The sequence below is a fragment of the Chelonia mydas genome, chromosome 2 (assembly GCF_015237465.2).
Source record: "Chelonia mydas isolate rCheMyd1 chromosome 2, rCheMyd1.pri.v2, whole genome shotgun sequence".
In the NCBI taxonomy this organism is placed as follows: Eukaryota; Metazoa; Chordata; order Testudines; family Cheloniidae; genus Chelonia; species Chelonia mydas.
This window is the reverse complement of record NC_057850.1, coordinates 27,155,478-27,177,324: the sequence shown is the minus strand read 5'-3', so window position 1 is coordinate 27,177,324 and position 21,847 is coordinate 27,155,478. Positions and strand designations below refer to the sequence as shown.

The 21,847-nt window shown below is 38.1% G+C and overlaps 1 protein-coding gene across 4 annotated transcripts in view; it reads right to left on the bottom strand.

Annotated features, from left to right (window-relative positions):
- TRPS1 (transcriptional repressor GATA binding 1) overlaps positions 1–21,847 on the bottom strand; it is a 252,814-nt gene that overhangs the window by 178,041 nt on the left and 52,926 nt on the right. For all 4 annotated transcript variants that reach the window (XM_037892095.2, XM_037892096.2, XM_027828561.3 and 1 more), the window contains 2 exons: positions 11,203–12,332; positions 1,225–1,828 (listed from right to left, as the gene is read on the bottom strand). In XM_037892095.2, coding sequence (XP_037748023.1) covers positions 1,225–1,828; positions 11,203–12,332 — 1,734 coding nt within the window. The remainder of the gene's footprint in view (positions 1–1,224; positions 1,829–11,202; positions 12,333–21,847) is intronic.

Sequence of the window (21,847 nt, the reverse complement as noted above, 5' to 3'; positions counted from 1 at the left end):
AGAAAGCCTTCCATGCACTATTCAAATGATTAAGCTGAGAGATGATGCCAGTGACATTTCACAGCTTTATACAAAACATAATGCTTTGGTTCCATTCAGATGCATGAAGCTCTTAAATTATAAATAAATGATTTTGAGAATTAGCACAATTCTCAAGTTTTAGACTCTACTGACTTAAACAGCTCAAAAGATTTTATATATATATTATAGAAAAATACTGCAAAATACATTTGCCTTCTCTTTACTCTTCTGACATTCATATTGTACTGGATTTATGATTCTAAATGTCCTTAAAGAGAGAATAAAGAAAAGCAGCTAATCATTATTTCCATTCTCAAGACCAGCTGAGTTTCAAAATCACCTTTGTATGCAAACTGAAAGCAACTGCAGCAACTTTCTAGGAGTTGAGATGAGATATGACACCTAGTGAAAACCCAGTGCTGACTCAGAGAGAAAGACAGTTATTTCCCCAGGCCACTAACCTCCCCCCTCAGCATTAGTGAGTTATCTGAAACTCAAACTTCCTTCACAGGGAAAAGTACATACAGTAAAAGAGTGAAGGGAAGCCTTTTGTATGCACAGGTGCGACATGTTCCGAGAGAGAACTAATGCAGTTTTGTTTTGAGGATAAGATGAGAATGTACAGTAAGATACAGAATTTCTGTCTCTTTTGACATTTCCTCAGTTCCTTTTTTTCTTCTTCTTCGACAAGCCAACCAGACAAATGTCTAAGTTAACATGTACTTTACATGTTTTAATTCCCCTCCCCAATTACATTTCTTTATTAATATTTGACTCAGATTTCATATTTTAGCTGTTTAATACTATGATATCTCACTTCAGTATGCGCTGTCACCCCATCTCAAAATTTAAGAGGTGATTAGACGTGTTAATATAACAGATGTGCAGCCTTCTGGGATTCTGAACCTTTCTTCGCCAAATGTATCAGATTCTTGCATAATCAGCAGGAATGATTAACCAAAATTCAGTCAGAGCTAATAGCAAAGACAAACAAACGATTGCTTCCTATTGCATCTGGTACATGTTTTATACAAATGCTTGGGAACTATTACCTGCCAATTTAGCTCTAAAAGTTTGAATCCTTTAGACTGATTTCAATAAAGTGCCCTTGAAAATAAACCACCATTCCAAACCTAGAGAAATGAGTAGTTGAAAGTAAACATGATATGCATGCACTCATTGTAACAAAGGAAAGCTTCCTACCCGTAACAGGGACTGGGATTCGTCCTTTGATTTGTTATCGCCTGACCCAGGATATTGATGAGTGAGTGGTCCAGATTTCTCTCCGCCTCCTGCTGGCACCCCCTGCAGGAATCCCTTGGTCTCAACAGCCAAGCCATAAATAGGCCGTGCAAGGTGGGCAGCTTCTACGTTTGGACTATCCCTTAAAGGCTTTGGCTGTTCTTGGCCAACAGACACTGGGGTCAGGAGGCCTAAGCTTGTTTGTGTATATGATGGGCTTCCCCTCAAAATGTCTGTTCCTCTCCAGGTCACACTGCGAAGATCATCATTGGAGCTGTCAGTCCAACCTTTCTCCTTGAGCACTTCCTTATCTTCTAGCTTTTCCCTCTTCACTATGCTGTCAGAAATGGGCTCCCCCATTTTGGGGTCTGGATTGATCAGACTGTAGACCTTTAGGTCAATTTTGGGCTCTTCCTTGATAGCAGACATGCCATGACTGTCTTCCCCATTGGCTGTACTGATGTCCATCTCCTGACAATGCACAGTGTTGAAGTGCTCTAGTAGTGACTGAGTGTCAACAGCTGTAAAGCTGCACTGACGACATTTGTAGCAGTTATGTACTCTCCTGAAAGAAAATGAAGATTATTTTAATATCAGAGTCCACTCACCGTCCCCTTTCCTGTACCTGCATTTTTCTCAAAAAATATATGAGGAGGTAAGAAACGGAATACTTCCAAATCCAGAACCTGAAGAGAAATCATCTGGCACATGTAACTCTAAATAAAGAATGTGGGTTTATTTTTGTTGTTTGTGGGGTAACACAAAACTAAATCCAGCTGCTAAACACCAGAACAACTGCTTATCAATGATCTTCTAACCATTCATTCAGACTCAGTCCTGTCTTTCTGAACTCTACATAATTTCACTGCAGATTTTGTATGATTTTTCCTTTTGATTTGAATCAATACACCTTTCACCTCCTATTTATTCCATTGTGACATTTTCCCACACAAAATGAAACACAAGGGGACATACTTCTTTCTGACACCTAATTAAAAGCCACTTTGTATAATGTAGTGCTGTATTAAAAAGTTCCTGTTTAATAGCTTAAAAAAATTCCTTTGCCTGTCATCAATTTTACACCCATTTAGTCAATGCAGAGGACTTTGGAGGAGAGCTCTAGTTAACTTACAGCTAAAGATACTTCAAAGGATAAGAGTTCTTGAAACAAGAAACAATTCTTATTTGTTCTCTATAGAAATTCTAAAAACTGTTTTGAAATGAGACTGCTCTTAAGGACACACAAAACAGCTGATTGTGTCCTTATATATTGAATTCTATTGTCAAATGCAGAGGCACTTTTGTAAAGTTTGAGAGGCTTTCAAGTAGGGAAGCAGAGAACATATGTGAATTCCATTAAAGTCTGCTAAAAGGTGTGGAATATCTTGGAATAATAATGTGCATCCCTGTTTTCATTATAAGTCTATGCAAAGTACTATATTAGTAAATCATGTAAACCATACATTACTACATTGGAACAACATGTTACCAGTTTACTTTATCTCCCATAGTAACAGAATACTTTCTATGAGCTAACTACGAAACATTTATTAGGTATTAATTATTATTATTTATACTACAATAGTTGCCAGAGTCCCCAGCGAGTATTGGTGTCCCATTGAGCTAGGCACTATATCAATGAAGAGTAAAAGACAGTCCCTGCTCTTCATCAAAATGTATATAAATCTGTAATTCCTTCTCTTTACAGATACACTTATACATACACACCCTATGCACTTAGAGTCACTGTAGTGACTCTAGACAAGTTAGAAAAAATGAGCCCTTGACTACCCACACTGGACAAAGCTTATATAGGAAATCTGTTACTGCCATGACAACGTCAATTGTTGAAAATTAATTTTTTCAAGGCTAAATCCTGGTCCCAATGAAGTTAACGGCAAAACTCCCATTAACTTGAATAAGAGCAGCATTTGGCTCTTAGTTCATCTGTATAGCAGGAATAGTACACAAAATGTCCCTTTTTAGGTCTGATAGTGTAGGAGAAATAAATTGCTAAACTTAAAAATTAATCTTTCTTTGACAAAATAAACCATATGCTATTTAAAGTATCTGATTTTCATGAAATCTTGCATGCATGCATGCAGATATGAGTATGTGTTCAAGTATCAAGAGCTGTAGTGCTTGTGTAATATCATTTTCTCTGTTTCATTTTCAGTATTATTATATTCAGTTTAGATAACTAGACGGGCTCCTTCAGCCTCCAATAAATTCAGTAAATTATTCTGTATATAGCTTAGTGGCAATGGAGTCTTGTTGTGGGCCAGAAAACAGTGGGTTAAAATCCTGGTCTGGCTGTATTGTCTCATTCTAAACTAGCTTTTTATTGAAATCAGCCCATCTCTGTGTGATACTGACTTAATTCTTTTCTGAACCAAGCTTAATTCTGTTTCTGAACCCAAAAGAGAGTGCTATCTGATCAAAACCATTTAACACATACAAAAAAAGCCAATTTTGGGGGGGGAAGACTAGTCATATAAAGGTGGAATATCTTCAGAGAAGGCCAAGTTCGACACGGGTTAGTTATCTAAAAAGCCAAGTTAAATAAGATACCATTTGGGATTAATGGCCCAACCCCAATTTACTCCTGCCTGAAAGTTTATCAATCCGTTGGGAGGCAATTTAGCACTAAGTGTCTTTTGTTTAACTTGGCCATTTGAATGGCTAACCCCCTTTTCTAACTTGGCTCCTTTCTACAGATATCACACCTTCAGGCAGCTGATCTTTTTCTGTCTAACTTGGCTTTATTAGGTGCATGCTAAATATTTTTGATCCAGATTGTATATACCACCATTATGATACGAGTGAAACAAATAAATGTACAGTATAGCAGCAGCCAGACAGGGATTTTAACTATATATTATAATTAAGGCACGGGCCTGTTTAAATGCACTTTTATTACTCTGAAAGCTTGTACATTTTTAATTCTTTAGAAAGGGTGGGTTTTTTCCACCCACAGAAAATTACATGAGGATTTCTTAATTTGCCTGTGTATCTTTTTATACAAATACCACCCAGTGGGAGTGGGAAAAATTAGGGCCTTTTTGGACAATAAAAAGATAGAATAAAAGGTAGAATAAAAAGATAGGCTCTTTTAGAGCATACCCTTTTCTAATCTACATAAAAAAACACTTCTGATCCCAACTGGATAGCTCAATACCTCAGACTTGTACAATATTAGTAGATACACTGGACAAGCCAGGATTTGGCCACAGATCTTAAACTAAATTTTCTATACCCACCAACCGAAAATTGAGCAACTGTTGAAAACTGCATACATGTGAATAATTTAATCATTATGGATCAGAGTACAAATTTGGCCCAACACAAAAAAGCTACATGAGCACATCTGATTTTTCTTCCTAGCCTGGCACCAATCCAGGAAACAACTTGAAGGGCTGACTTGTTTGTTCGTTTTTAAATCAGAACTGAAATCTACCATTTGTTCATAATGGGACAAATTCCTTAGAAGTTTGTGAAGTGAACCCCAAAAAGCTAATCAAGAAGGTTTAAAAGAAAAGCAGTTTGCATAGCACGCTATATAATAAATTGATTTAGTGTTTCAAAAGTGATCATTACCAACTAGATGGTGGTTGTACCATCTCAGGCTGTGATCTTATGAGATAAGATACAGCACACACCGTCAGGGTTCATCAATATTAGGATGAGAGACTTCCAAAGAAAAGTGAGGAGTAGAATAAAATGGTGTTGGTGAAAAAGCAAGTACCACTCTTCCTTCTATGGTCAAAACAGAAAAATGGTTTTTCCCCCCACCTTTTGGCAACTGAACTCTGAAGGTTATTAAGTTGCCAAAAATCAAAATAATTTTGGTTTCAGATATTTGATCTTTCAACAAAAATCATGCAAAAATTACGAAAAAAAAATTTGGTGGGAAAAAATATAACTTCCTTACCTACTCTAATTTCTACAGTAAACAACTTTTCATCCAAAGATCCCAAAATCCTCATATCTGACTACATATTATCCATGCAGAAATTATTTAATCCATTACAGTAACACACACCTTTGGAGAACTCTGCATAACTGAAGCTCTCAATGAAATGTAAAGAATATCTCCTGATTCTTCAGGGGTACAATGGGGTGTGAGTAATAGTTAAATTAGTAGAAAGTGTAGCGAGACAAGGTCGCTGAGGTAATATCTTTTATTTGACCAACTTCTGTTAATTAAAGAGACAGGTTTTCAAACTACACAGCTCCTTCACTAACAGAAGTTGGTCCAATAAAAGATTACCTCACCCATCTTTTCCCCTCTAATATCCTGGGACCAACACGGCACGAACACAGCAAACAATAGAAAATGTAGGACAATTAGCCATTTGGAGATCTGTTTAAGTAAGCACATTTTAGGCAGGTTTAAACACAACTACACTGACGTACACTGTGATTCATTAACTTTGAATTCAACTGAACAGCCTACAAATTACATGTGAAGGAAAAACTGAGTGGTGTTAAACTTAAGTATATATTTCTGTAGGGAGACAACATGAAAAGCTAATTATTCTTTCAAATTCTAATGTTGTCAGTAATGAAGGGCTGCCAAGGTCTGCACTGCAGATGGATAATACTGGAGGACAATGACACAAAAATAATATTTAAGCAAACAGACAAAAATGATATTCCAGATGTACAGCCAGAAAGATGCAGAAAAAAAAACAGGATGCACAGTGTATACCTGTGATTCTTGAAAGTCATTGAAGATGCACACACAAGGGAGTTCATGGACTCCACCATTCAGGCAGGTTCCAACCAGATCCATGGCATTCAGTATTTGCCAATGGTAAAATTAAATATGGGAATTGAAAAACCCCATTTCTGCCCATACAATGCATAATTATATATTTATAGTTGGGATACATTCAGCTTCTTAGTATATAAATTGCCAGCAGCGAGTTTTGCTGTACTTGTCCCTCACAGTGGTGGAACTGAGAGTAACTATCACATTATTTTATTATATAATAATAATTATATTTCCATATGAGGAGAGATTAATAAGACTGGGACTTTTCAGCTTGGAAAAGAGATGGCTAAGGGGAGATATGATTGAGGTCTATAAAATCATGACTGATGTGGAGAAAGTAGATAAGGAAGTGTTATTTACTCCTTCTCATAACACAAGAACTAGGGGTCACCAAATGAAATTAATAGGCAGCAGGTTTAAAACAAATAAAAGGAAGTATTTCTTCACACAATGTACAGTCAACCTGTGGAACTCCCTGCCAGAGGATGTTGTGAAGGCCAAGACCATAACAGGGTTCAAAAAAGAACTAGATCAATTCATGGAGGATAGGTCCATCAATGACTATTAGCTAGGATGGGCAGGAATGGGAGATGGGGTGGATCACTTGATGATTATCAGTTCTGTTCATTCCATCTGGGGCACCTGGCACTGGCCCCCGTCGGAAGACAGAATACTGGGCTAGATGGACCTTTGGTTTGACCCAGTAGGGCCATTCTTATGTTCTTATATATCTGTATTTGTATCTCTCTCTCTCTTTATATATATGTATGGAATACATGGCTGTGTGGCATAAATACTTTCTAGGTCTAAAGTCTTGCTCATGTATGAGGAAGTCACAAAGAACATCAGCCCATTGATTAAAAACTTTACATCACACCACCATGTGCTCTATGGGGATGTCTAGACCGCAATTAAAAACCCGCAGCTGGCCTGTGCCAGCTAGCTTGCCTTACAGGGCTTGGGCTCCGGGGCTGTTTCATTGAGCCATAGACATGTGGGCTTGGGCTGGACCCTGGGCTCTGTGCCCTACAAGGGGGGAGGGTGTCTAATTGCAGGCTAGCTATACCTTATGTGTGCCACCTAATTCACAGATACAAATATGTTTCAGAAGTTGATCTTTTTTTCTTGGAATTATTCTTGTATCTTTTCACCTGTACATCCAGGACCAACTGTATAGGACTCAGAGTTGTAGCCGTGTTAGTCTGTATCAGCAAAAACAACGAGGAGTCCTTGTGGCACCTCAGAGACTATCATCTGATGAAGTGGGTTTTAGCCCATGAAAGTTTATGCCCAAATAAGTGTGTTAGTCTCTAAGGTGCCACAAGGACTCCTCATTGAAGGTAGACATGGAAGTTGTATACCACTATATAGTAAAAAATTCCTCCCTTTCCAAATGGAATAGCCCCATGCTTCTATCCTATGGGATCAAAAGATAATGGGTATTTAAATAAAATTACTATCTATGGAAAAGTCATTTTAGTTTTTTTTTAATAGATTCTAAATAGTTGTTATACTCTTTTCCCCAGAATTAAACTACAGATGTGTGATTTTATAGGAGAAGGGACATGAAAAATGAGAACAATACACATTTTTAAAGTGAGACGTGTCAGAAATTGGGAGATGTTGAGGGAAGGGAGTTGTGATTCTAGTTATATGACATCTACAAAGTACATGAGGGTGTGGTGTGCTAAAGGTTTAGAGAATTCTTCCCAAGCCTTTCAAACAAAGGAGCCTAATTTTAGGTACCCAAGTCCATATTTAGACCTTTAAAATCTCCTGATTTTCGAAAATACGGAGTACATATCAGTTCCCACTGACATTGGTAGGAGCTGCTGGGTGTTGAGCATTTTTTTAAAATTAGGCCACTGATTTAGGTGCCTAATTTAAGGCACTCAGTTTTGAAAATTTTGTCCTCTCTCCCTCCCTTTTTCTCAGGAATAAGCATTTTAATTGAACGTACTTCTTAAAAAATTAAATTACCAGCTGCAGCAAAACAATTTTTTTCCAGTAGAGAAGCCATGTCAGCCCATGAAATAGCTAAAAATAAAATCTTTAACAGCTTAAAAAAAAAATCATGCCATGCCCCAGCAGCAAAGCGCTGCCTATGGAGTTATACAACATGGCCCAAAGCTGACCGGATAATAATATCTATTACTTAGATACTACTCTTCATCTTCAAAGCAGTTTACAAACATTAACCAGTTAATCCCCACAACATCCCTGTGGCCCACTTAAATCAAAAATCGGGCACTGCATGCTGGGACCTGTAGTCTCTGGAGGCTACAGCCCCAAATTAAAGACGAGCAATCTGCTCCATTTTTTTATGGGCACCCAACATATTGCCAATGTGGCCCTCTGTTGGGCAATGTTTAGATGCCCCTGTTTTAAGCCCTATTAAAGCACTATACTACAGTCTGCCTTTGTTACTTTCTCAATGTTTTGGAATCTAGTAAATGCATCACAGGCTCTCATATATTTAAGAGAGGTCTGAGACTGGATCTTCTTTTGTCATCACTATGTATGGCTTCTATGCCAAAAATCCTTTAATGGTGATGGAAGTCTGGATTTTCTGTGGTTGTCACTGACTCTTTGGTCATAAATGTTTAATGTATTTAAGATTCTTTACTTAATCTTTAACCCAGTTTTTCCAAAATGTATAACAAACTGTTCTTTTAAAATCAGAGAGCCAAATTCTCAGATGATATAAACTGGCATAGCTTCACTGAAGTCAATTTCCAACAGCTGAGGATCTACCGCAAAAAGTTTATCAGGGAATTGACAGCTATAAGGACATGAATCGGGAGACTGGCTCTTTCTATCTTCATATCGCGATGCTAACACTTAAAAATAAATAAAGTGACACTTTAGACCAACAACATAAAAATAATCATCTGGAAAAGTATCTTGTGGGATGGCATCAACAGATGAAAGAGTGCCTGCTCCCAATTTGAAAGGAATTAGGGCTGTCAAGCGATTTTAAAAAAGTAATCGCAATTAAAAAATTAATTGCACGATTAATCACACGGTTAAACAGTAATAGAGTACAATTTATTTAAATATTTTTGGATGTTTTCTACATTTTCAAATATATTGATTTCAATTACAACACAGAATACGAAGTGTACAGTGTTCACTTTATATTTATTTTTGATTACAAATATTTGCACTGTAAAAAACAAAATAGTATTTTTCAATTCACTCACTACAAGTATTGTAGTGCAATCTCTTTATCATGAAAGTTGAACTTACAAATGTAGAATTATATATAATAAAAACCTGCATTCAAAAATAAAACAATGTAAAACTTTAGAGCCCGCAAGTCCTTCTTCAGCCAATCGCTCGGCCTACAAGTCCACTCAGTCCTACTTCTTGTTCAGCCAATCGCTCAGACAAACATTTGTTTACATTTGCAGGAGATAATGCTGCCCGCTTCTTGTTTACAATGTCACCTGAAAGTGAGAACAAGCGTTCACATGACACTGTTGCAGCCAGCACCGCAAGATATTATGTGCCAGATGTGCTAAAGATTCATATGTCCCTTCATGCTTCAACCACCATTCCAGGGGACATGCAGCCCTGCTGATGACGGGTTCTGCTCGATAACAATCCAAAGCAGTGCGGACCAATGCATATTCAGTTTCATCATCTGAGTCAGATGCCACCAGCAGAAGACTGATTTTCTTTTTTTGGTGGTTTGGGTTCTGTAGTTTCTGCATTAGAGTGTTGCTCTTTTAAGACTTCTGAAAGCATGCTCCACACCTCATCCCTCTCAGATTTTGGAAGACACTTCAGATTCTTAAATTTTGGGTCAAGTGCTGTAGCTATCTTTAGAAATTTCACATTGGTATCTTCTTTGCATTTTGTCAAATTTGCAGTGAAAGTGTTCTTAAAACGAGCATGTGCTGGGTCATCATCCTAGACTGCTATAACATGAAATATATGGCAGAATGCGAGTAAAATAGAGCAGGAGACATAAAATTCTGCCCCATGGAGTTCAGTCATTAATTTAATTAACGCATTATTTTTTAACGAGAGTCATCAGCATGGAAGCATGTCCTCTGGAATGATGGCCAAGGCATGAACAGGCATATGAATCTTTAGCACATCTGGCATACAAATATCTTGCAATGCCAGCTACAACAGTGCCATGCAAACGCCTGTTCTCACTTTCAGGTGACATTGTAATTAAGAAGTAGGCAGCATTATCTCCAGTAAATGTAAAAAAAATTGTATCTCTTAGCAATTGGCTGAACAAAAGATAGGACTGAGTGGATTTGTAGGCTCTAAAGTTTTATATTATTTTGTTTGAGTGCAGATATGTAACAAAAACCCCTACATTTGTAAGCTGCACTTTCATGATAAAGAGATTGCACTACAGTACTTGTATGAGGTGAATTGAAAAATACTATTTCTTTTGTTTATCATTTTTACAGTGCAAGTATTTGTAATAAAAAATAATATAAAGTGAGCACTGTACACTTTGTATTTTGTGTTGTAACTGAAATCGATATATTTGAAAATGAAGAAAAACACCCAAAAATATTTAATAAATTTCAATTGGTATTCTATTAACAAAGTGGTTAATCACGATTAATTTTTTTGAGTTAATTGTGTGAGTTAACTGTGATTAATCAACAGCCCTAAAAGGAATACTAAACAACAGCAGAATGTCCTTAATCACTGAATTGTTGGAATTGGGGATGGAAAATACTACAATAAGGTAGTTAATAAGAGTACTGTACTATAACGCATGAAAGAAATAGACCTATAGTCAGTCTTGGGAAGAAAAACATTTGGATTCCCTTCATAAATGAAGGTATCAGCTTTCTGGCAGAAGGCAGCTAGAAGTATTTCAGATGGAAAACAGCACAGCAAATCTCAAATATGCAGGAACCACAGCATTCACACAAGTCCAAATTTTGCTCTTAGGTGCACTGGTTTAAATCTAGAATAACTCCATTGACTTACCTGGAGTTTGACCAAAGTAAATATGAGTTGGATTTGGCACTATGTAAACAGATATAGAGATACACCTATATGTATTCCCATTTTGATCTAATTTCAAGTTTCTTCAGTATACTAGGATCCCTGACATTTCATAGAAGTGTTCAGGGTTTGTTTGTTTTGTGTGTTACTATATGTAATTTTAAAATTCACTGTACCTGTAGTGTCGAGAAATCTCTTCTTCCACCTGGGTAATAAAGTCACATTTGGTACATGAGTGTTCTTTGTTCTCTTTGAGAGTCAGTGGCCCATCCATCCCTTGAAGGGTATTTGCTTCTTGTTTGACATCAGATGTCTGGGCTTCATGTGCGTTCTCATAATGAAGCAGGAGAATATCTACATCAGGAGTGGAGAATGAGCATTGATCGCACTGGTGTTTGACTCTAGAGCTTCCTGTCACCCCAGGAGACAAGTGCAAGAGCAAGAGAGCACAGTGGGAACAATTACTTTTTCTGCAAGCAAACGGATAAGTAATATCTCCAAGGTGCTTTTCTGGGCTGCAGAGGCCCCGAGGACAGAACTGACAGTGTTTAATGGTACATTTGTGAATGTTGTGTAGCTGCTGATAATGGCGGAGAAGTGGGCCCACCACTATTACTTCTGGGCCATGGCTCTTTGAGTACCTAAAGTCACAGAACTGACAGTTGTAGCTTGTCACAACGTTATCCTCTGCTCCTTTGCTAGAGAAGTCTTTCTTTTTTGCCATACTAGAGCCCTTTTCTGTCTTTGTTACTAGCTCCCCATCTGCATTTTTGGCTAGGTCATTCTGATTAATGACAGATCCCCTAGAAAGTTTATCATTTAGATCTGGATGAAGGCTTCCTGATTGATTTCCCCCATGCTGTTTGCTGTAATGTTCTAATAGTTTGAGAGAGCTGAATGATTCACAGCTGAAACTGCAAAATTTACACCAGTAGTAACTGGTGGCATCTGTATCATTTTGTCGAGAAGAATCTATGGGTTTGATAGGCACCGAGTATCCAACTGGTGTGTTGTCTCCTGCTTTTACGGTGATTTTGTCCTGCCACTTCCCCAAGTCTCCAGAATCACATGATCGAAGAGTAGGACTGGATTTATTGGAGTTTTTCTCTGAAGGTTTCCCAGATTCAGAGGAGGGAAGGACGGCTTTCATTTTGTTCGGGTGAGTCTGTAAGAAGTGTTGCTCTAGTTCATTTGATGAGTTGCCCATGTAGGTGAAGTTGCAGAATTTGCAGCGGAAGTACTTGGTGTTGCCTTGGCAATCTGGAGTTTTCCGTCCAATGCCGATAAAGGTTCCACCTAAAGTAACCTATGAAAAAAGAATGAGATAATTTTAGCTATACTGAAGAATTATTCAAAAACCAAATGGAAAAAAAGAAATCATACAAAAATTTAAGGATAAATTTTAATAAGACCTACATCACCAATGTCTCATTTGTAACAACTATGTCATAAAATAGTAGTAAAACCCTTCACTTCTGCAGCACTTTACATCTGAAGATCTCAACGTGCTTTACAAAGTTGAATAAATATTGTGCCCATTTTTCAGTTGTGGAAATGGAGGCACGCATACGTGAAAGAGACTTGCCCAGTTTCATAGAGCTGGACCTGGATATCTCTTGGCTCAATTCCTATGTATCTTCTGTACTTATATGGCCACCATTATTGTTGCATTTGTGCACATCACAATCTTTAACTCACAACATCCATTTTAGGAAGGTAAGTACTATTATCTCCATTCTACAGATGGAGAATTGAGGCACAAAGAGGCTAAGTGATTCATGCAACATCACACAGGAAGTCTGTGGCAGAGTAGGGACATGAACCCAGCTCTCTAAAGTACCAGGTTATTACCACTGTACCATCCATCCTTCACTGCTCTAAAGTAAAAGCGGCAAAGAGTCCTGTGGCACCTTATAGACTAAAAGACATATTGGAGCATAAGCTTTCGTGGGTGAATACCCACTTTGTCAGCTCTAAAGTACTACCCCATCTTCCTCTTTAAAATCAAGCTAATATAGATATCCCTCAATAGGAGACTTTTGCGAGCGTTTTAGCTGAGTGTGGAATACAGGATCAGGCCCCAAGTCTTGATCTGCCAATATGACAAAGAATTTGGAGTGGAAGTCAGTATTACAGCACAAGGAGTACAACAGTTTTATGAATCTGAACGCACAAAAATGAAATTTGAAAACCGAATTCAGTTGACTGTGCCTGATTACATCCACTCCCTCATATAAAGAGCATTCTTACAACAGCATCCAGTATCCGCTGAGACTCTTTTTTAGAAATATGGGGGTTGCTGTCTGAACTGAAAGGCAATTTTCTCAAAGATTACTCAGTGCAGACATTCTCCAAGGAAATCTTCTGTTCTTTTCCTATTAAGAGCTCTAAGTCAGTAAAATAAGGATGGAAAAATTACTGTAGAAAAATGGCATGTGGCAAAGAAAGAAACTTACTACACCCAAAATCATGACATCACTAATTTTTTTTAAAAAAGGAGGTCTACTTAACTGTTCTCATGATCTATGAGCACATGGATTGCAGGAAGGAAGGAAGCAAGGCTTCCAGGCTTATGTTATTAAAATCTCTGTTCTCATAGCAGGCAGTCCTGCCCTTCCCATGAGTGCACCACACCTGCCTTGTGACATCATAGAGAGATTTGCTGCTCCTGTACAACTGGTTTGATGGCCAAAAAAGGAACCGAGGAGGGAAGGGGAAAAAGTCTCTCACGACAAAAATCTCACCACAGCTTTACTTCTTTTCCTGAATTATAACAATTACACAATATTCAGCAACCAATTACCTTTTACACCCACCCACCCTTCACCCAGTTCACCCTTGGTATACCATTCCAAATAAGCAGAGATGTCGTGGAAGCTTCCATGCGGCAGTGCCATGCCTTGGATTTTTCTGTGTGAGAAGGGCTTTAACAAGGGCGTATAACGTTTCGACACACTCTGTGCAGGGTCAGCTTTTCATTCCCTCAACTGTTAAGTGAATTACTGCTTTTCTCTGGGATTCAGTTGTAATGCATTAGGCAAATGGTGTAATTATATTTTTCTTCCCCTCTTCAACAGCTGTGCCACAGAGCAAGCATGTGATCACTGCTCATTCAGAATCACACCATACGGAAAGACTCAGACATACAAAGAGCACGACATGTAAACATTTTAAAATGCATATAATATAAATGCCTTTTAGCCATTTAGCTTGGAGTATAAGATGCTATGCCTTGTATGCCATCAGCAATAAATACATATAGTGAGTCAATAGGTTGCTAAATCATGGTATAAAGATGCTTTTCAGCCTCTGATTCTTGTTTTAAAGAAACATGATTCCAATGAGCTGGTTAAAACTTTTTTCTGATAAGCTGAAATGAAATCTGTGTGTGTCTGGCAAAGATATTTAAATAGATAACCACGAGATCGAAAGGCACCATGGTATAACCAGGATTTAACATTATTATGGGGCTTCAGAGTCCCAATTTCAGGCTAAGAGTTTGGCTCTGAGGAGTTCTTTGGGAGGGAGCAGTTTTGGGGGACTGACTACTGCAGAAGGTCGTTGGTTCCTATTGCTAAAAACAGGATAGCAAAAAATGGAGGCAAAACATGCTGGGCCTGATCCGCTGAAGTCCGTGGGAACTGCAGCTACTCCACAGGATTTGGCTCATTAGGTCTTCATCCATCACGTTATTTCAAATGTTCAAAGTTTCGCTGATGTTCAGTGAAACATCTCTGCCTTTAATGTAAAGGGGCATTGAAGGAATTAAGGAAAACAGAAAATAACAGCCACTCCGTGTGTGATTAACTCAGTTGCAAGGAGATCTGTTTTTTCATTCAGTGTTTGTTTATTTTGCTCTGGCACTGAACAACCAGCCAAAATACTTTACCTTAAGTGGCTTTTATGAGTAAATACATCCATTATTCTTATGAGTCCATCTAGAGAGCCTACAGACAACAAGTCCCTCTTTGCAGGGCAGGCGCTCTTTGGACATCAGTTAGGAAGCAGGAATGACAATAAGCCCAACCGATGCTTGTTGCTAATTACATTGGAATGTACACTGGAAAAACATATTAATCATATCAGTATTTTACCCAACAGAGTAGCTGTAAATGAATATATTTTTGTAACTTTTCCTAATCCTTGATAAATGCCCTACATAGCAAGTTCAGTATCCCATGCTAACCTCCTTCTCTGCAACGCAAGGATAAAAGAGAATTAAGAATTTATAGTATATCTTGTGCTTACCAGTTGCAATAGAGGGGAAAAAAATCTTTAAAACACTGGAATGTAACTGATTACCGATTGTTCGACCGGCATTTCACTGAGTACCCTACCACAATTTAAAATAATGGATCCCATTAGCAGAGGGTGTACGTGAAATGTAACATAAGGTCATCTTAATGTTATTACACCCAAAAGTAATTTTTCAAGTGCAGAAAACCTATTTAAAGCCTCCACTAGGGTCATCAGGTAAAGGAACAAGGAAACTAGCTTCCATGTAGCAGGGCTAGCAGAAGCACTTGAAGGAAAGTAGTAATGATATAAACTAAAACTGCCTCAGCTTTCAGCCAGCCAAATTTGGATGAAGCCTATCCCATTTGCCAAAGTGTTTGGATTTGTGTATTCTACTCAAGTCTTGGCTTGACTTTCAGATTTCTCAGTTACATATCATATCTCTATGTAAGGACAGCAAATTCTCTCTCTGTGTGTATGTGTGTGTGTGTGTGTATATATATATATATATATATTTTCCTCTTGCTCTCTTTCCTTTTCCAGGGAGAATGGAATAAAGGGGAGAGAGAAGGGGGGAGGGGGAGCGAAAGAAGACATACTCCATCCACATTTCTCTGAAATTTCCAAGGTGATGGCTAGCTTCAGGTACTTACTCCAACAGTTCATTCCCATTCCCATTCCCCTCACATCCTCTGTGTTTTACTTTCTAACCCATGCGTTCCCTGCCAGCACAAAAATCACAAGGAAGAGGGCAAAGCAACACTAAAAAGCTGCAGTTCTAATAGAGCTGTGGAGTCCAACTTTACTCTTCCCACAAGCAGGAGTGCAGAGTGAGCAGGGCTGGAGTTAAAAAAACATCCTCAAACCTATGGCTCCCAGGCAGATACACAGAGGGATGACTCACATTCAGCATTCTCCTCCTGTAGCAGGCCCTCCTTAGGATGGAAAAATAGTTTAGTGACTAGAGCAGTGGACTTGAACTCAGGAGTCCAGGTCCTATTCCCACCTCAGCCACAGATTTCAATGGAAGTTACAAGCCTAAATACCTTTGAGGATCTCAGCCTGTTATGGATTAAACTGAAATAAATCCCATTAGTAAGGATCACTCATCTAAAGCATCTAAAAATCCAAACTCTTTTTAGTTAATAGTTTAATTCATTCATGAACGTCAACAATTATCAGTAGAGTTCAGTCTTAAATAACTGGCCATGCTAACAGGCTATGACCAAATTCACCATAGGGATTCAGTTCATCTCTTCAGTAGAATTAAATTTGTGCTTCTTTTCCATTACTGTTAAAAACAGCCAGAAAATATAAAAGAACCTGATAAGAGGAAGTTTGATTTTGTAAAATGTCAGTATTTCTTACATATGGTGTTGTTGTAGCAGCGTTGGTCCCAGGATATTAGAGAGACAACTTAAGTCATGTTAGATCTTGAAGGACTGAGGCTACCCAAACGAAAGAATGGAGAATGCACTTAAAACTGTTCTAGATTGTAACCAGGTGTACGAAACACTGGAGAAACAAGGTGTGTGAAGTAATATATTTTATTGGACCAACTGCGGTTGGTAAACAAGACAAGTTTCAGAGCTCTGTGTAAGCATGAAAGTTTGTCGGTCTATCTCACCAACAGAAGTTGGCCAAATAAAAGATATTACCTCGCCCATCTTGTTTCTCCAGTGTTCCTTACAGATGATTACTACTTAGAACAGTTTCAAGTGCATTCTTCACTCTTTTGGGTACTCTCAATCCTTCAAGATCTAACTTCCATAGCAGCTACAAGCCTCTGTGTACATTTAGTATACAAAATGTATTAAAGGCCTTCTGGGGTTTTCCAATATAAAATGTATTCCTAGGTAGTTTTTAAGTAACTAAGGTGTTTATATAGCCTCAACCATTTTGTCATTAGATGTGCAAAACATCTGTATCTTTATTTTGCTCTTACACATCATTATTAAGATAATTCATTAGAGCATTTACTGGGTGTTCTATAGAACATCATCTGTAGCTGGGGGAAGGTTTTTGCCTTGTTTTTACTGTACATTCTTTTGTACAACTGGGCCACCCTTCTTTCGTGTTCTGGTGTTTTAGAATTTTTAACTCCCCATTAGTCTAATAATTACAGCAAGGGAGTGCGCATCAGAACTCCTGGATTCTAGTCTTGGCTTTGCAACCTTAGCTAAGTCACTTAATCCCTTTGTGGCTCAGATTCCCCATCTGAAAGATGGGCAGTGTTTGGAGATTTCATGTTTTTAATATGCTTAGATCAAGTTGAAAAGCACTTTACAAAGGCTATTTATTTATAAAACATTTCTGGTAGATATTTGAATGTAGGTTGCCTTTATTTAAGTCTCTAACTCTTGATGATGTCATGACCTATTTAGCATTTTAGAGGGTTGGTTGGGGTTTTATTTTGTTTGTTTGTGTTTCATTTTTTAATTATTATAGGATGCATGCACCCCTTGTTTCTTTTTTATGGAACAGTATAAAGATTTTTTCGGTGCTTTTAAATCTAAGAGGGTGTTTTTATTTGATTTTGCTGACCCAGAATACTCTCCCTCACAACTTTACTTGCTTTTCTCGTTTCCAAAGCCAATCCTGAATTCATTATTATGGCAAATGGCTTAGACTATTTTTCTGATTTAACAGAACAGCAGTCTACCAAGGAATCCATAGTATCTGCTAGTTACTCTCTTTATCTATTTTAGAAAGCAAATTCTACCTGTAGGAACTAATGTCCTACATGCACATAACACTCAAGGGTTGATAGTGTAAATTCAGCCTCTGCACCCATGAAATCCTTGGGTTCTGGTGTACATGGTCATGGTGATTTCTCAAAAACTGACCTTTGCCTACTTGCAACTGGACCAGGCAACGAAGTTGGAGCATCAGATGTAAATCAGTCTTCATTTCTGATTACCTGGGCCACATTTCAGTCACTAACGAGGAGGTGAAAGGCTGCAGATCCCTTACCAATCCCCTGTACTATCCAGTTTTCCATTTGCCAATTACTCTTAATCTTCTAATCCTAAAATATTTTCTAATGCTCCTGTTTATCCAGTTGTTTTGTGCAATATAGCATCCAGAACATTTTAACAAACCCACACTTATGAAGTTCTTCATGTCATGCAGGCCAGGACAGATTCTTGGCTTTAATGCTTGTTTCTATAAAACCACCCTACCAGTTCCTTAAACTCTGAGAGGAAGAACTACCTCTCACAACATGGGAGAATCTTTAGGGTATATCTACCCTTTGAATTATGCACTAAAATGGTATTAATGCCTGTGCAGGGAGAACAGAGTTGTGTTAGCGATGCTAAGAGCCAATGCAGTCCCCAAGCTTTCTGTGTTATCTGCATCTCTTAAGCAAGCAAGCAAGCACCTATGGAGGTCACAGTCACTTGAAATAAGCATGCTCTTCTCAGGATTGATTCCATTCCCATTAAAGTCAGTGGGAGATTTGGCATGGACTTTAAAAGGTAGTAAGATCAGGCCTTTTTTTTTTTAAACAAAAGTCTGACAGAACCACAATAGTTTTTAATTTAAGGCCATCAAGCCAGGCTCTGTTAAAACAATGGGAGCCAGTGACACTCAGAAACTCTTAGAACCAGGAACTTGGTTTGCATTTAAAGTACTGTACAACAATACTTAACATCAGAGAAAATATAACACACCATGCCATTCTTCATACCCTTAAAATATATTTTAAATTATGGGACAGATTTTTGGCCGCTGTAAGTTAACATAGCCCCATTAACATCAATGCAGCTACACTGATTTACACCAGTGAAGGATCTGGCCCCATAACTTTAGAAAACTTTATTTTCTGTGCTTTTCTTCTTTTTTTTGTTGTGTGTTTTTGTCCTTTCAGCTTATATCTAAGCATCTCCTTTATTTTTATTACTTTTACCAGCTCTCTTCATCAACAGACATAATACACCACTGGCGATCACTAGCATAAAGACTAAGATACAAGCAGTACATGAAAAAAGGAGAGACGGTAACAGAGCCTGTCTCAGAACACTGAAAATGGTACTCCAATCTATAGCACTTTTGTACGACTGTAGCAATAACCTTTGTTTGAACTAAAAATGCTGATCTAAATATCTGTTCTGCAGCTGGTGTAATTTGTCCTCAAATGCTTTGATTGAGACAAAGACTGAGGGGATCATGAAGATATCAGTTTAGACTACATCTTACTTTGGGGCACAATGTCTCAAGGTCTGGCAGTTCTGGAACGTATAGCTATTTTAGATACAAATAATCATTTTTAGAATTTACTATCTTAAGCACTATATATTTAGAAAGCTCTCACTAGATAGGCTAGTAAATGCAGAGATTCCATTTGAGCTAACACTGGGTATGTGTTTTGAAGATGCAAACATTCTGAACCAGACTGCAAGACCTTAACTCGTATGAGTGAGCACTCACAAGAGTAGTCCAATTGACTTCAACGGGTCTATTTGTGTAGATAAAAAAAAATTCTCCTATTGATACACAATTAATATTACCCTATGTCAATGTTACCAAGTACTTATTTATATGCACAAATACAATATTTTGTATTAAATCTCAAGAAAATAACTAATATGTCATTTGTTCTATTCATGGTGATGGGGCCATCCTTAATTTTTTGAAACCTAATGCCATGACTGTTGGAAACTAAATACAGAGGAAATCCAGATTCCCAGATAATATGCACAGTAAGTAGACATATCAGACTGCTGCTCCACTTCAGCCTACTGTTCATTTGGACTCAATCTAGACTTACTCTGACTCTCATGGAATAAATCAAATTACTGAGATGCAATGAGAGATATGGGGTGACAGCCAGACCTCGACAAAAAGAATTCTAATAGAGGATACTAGGGAAGAAAGAGAAAGGCCACTGGCTTCTATAGCAACTATGGAGAACAGTAGATTCATCAGAGCCAACCTGTGTTGTGTTCTGGACATATCCTTGAGGTGTTCAGTGCACCCAGATCCAATTAGAGCACATTAGAGTGTCATGCCATTCAGTTGTCACAGAAAGACCCCAACCATGCAACAAGTTCCTTGTGGTGAGATCTCTGGCACCTGTGTAAAGTGCCATTTGCATCAACAGATTTCCCACATGATTGCTGGGACCATCTGCACAGAACTCATTGCACTATCAGGCCAAAAGTGACTATTTTCAGATCTAACCTATGTGCAAAATTTTTGGAAAACCTAATCTTTCAAATGGGAGAAACAAAAGTATCAGTTTGGCCATTCACAGGAAACTGGATCAGTTCAACTGATACCATAGGGCTACCAAGATGCACAGTAGCGAAACAGGAGCTCACAAAGTGAAAAGAAATGAAGAAGCTAATGAGTGCACAAAGAACTCTGATCCAGCTGGAAGCTAAGATTTCACAGTCAACAATCAAATATTAGAATTGTGGGGGGATATCCAAAGGCGATAATGTATATGAGTTTGTACAGAACTTGCTCCTGGAAACAGCATACCAGGACACACTCATGCACAGCAATTCTTAACCAGACCAGTGAACAAAGTACCACTTCCATATTTTAGGGCCTGGTTTTGGAATAACTGAGCTAAATGCCAATAAACCCTAGAAAATCAAATTTAGATCAGTTTCTCTAAACACAAGAGAATGTTAAAATCCAGTTAAATGAAAGTTTTCATTAACTGATGTCAACAAACAACATAAAATTAGTGATTTTACGGGTAGCTCACCTAATGAGCAAGATGAACTTGAAAAGGGGTCAGTTAAGCAATGTATTCTGCTCATCATTCACATCCACAAAAATGCAGGAGCTTTAATCGTTATTATTTACTCTTTAAATGCTAATAACAAATATCAGAATCTGAAGGCAGATTCCTCTTGAAAGTGGACTATGCTGCTAACACAAGTGTGATCACTGTAGTTATTTACGTCTCCAGTATAGATTCTGAACACATTTGTAGAGATTCCTTTGTGAAAACTGCCAAAGCTACTAGTGGAAGCCATAATGATCAGGAGGGATGTCAGCTACATTTATATCCCCACAAACTGATCAAGCCCTCTTGCTCTTAACTCCACAGCTCCCCACCTAATCCGTATATTAATGACATTTAAGAGTGGAGAATAGAATAGAAGCGATTATTAATAATAGAACTACTGGTTCCTACTGGATTGAATCCTAGTTACGACAGCACTGACTTAATCCCCAATCACACTGCATACCTTTAATGTGAGAAACAGGTCTGCTCCCAGCCTCTGATTAGTCTGTAGGATGGTCACACAACAGAATGCTTCATCTGGATGCATTAGATAACAAATAGGGAACACTTTCAACAGCTTCTTATTAACCAATGAAACTTGCCTCCTCAGTCAGAGCTGTGTTTAGTGGTAATATCCACACGGAAAAAAAAAACTAAACAGACTAAAGCTGGATAAGTTCCCCACAAGTTTGCAGAGCTACAGAACTGTCATAAATATAAAGGGAAGGGTAAACACCTTTAAAATCCCTCCTGGCCAGAGGAAAAACCCTTTCACCTGTAAAAGGTTAAGAAGCTAGGATAACCTCACTGGCACCTGACCAAAATGACCAATGAGGAGA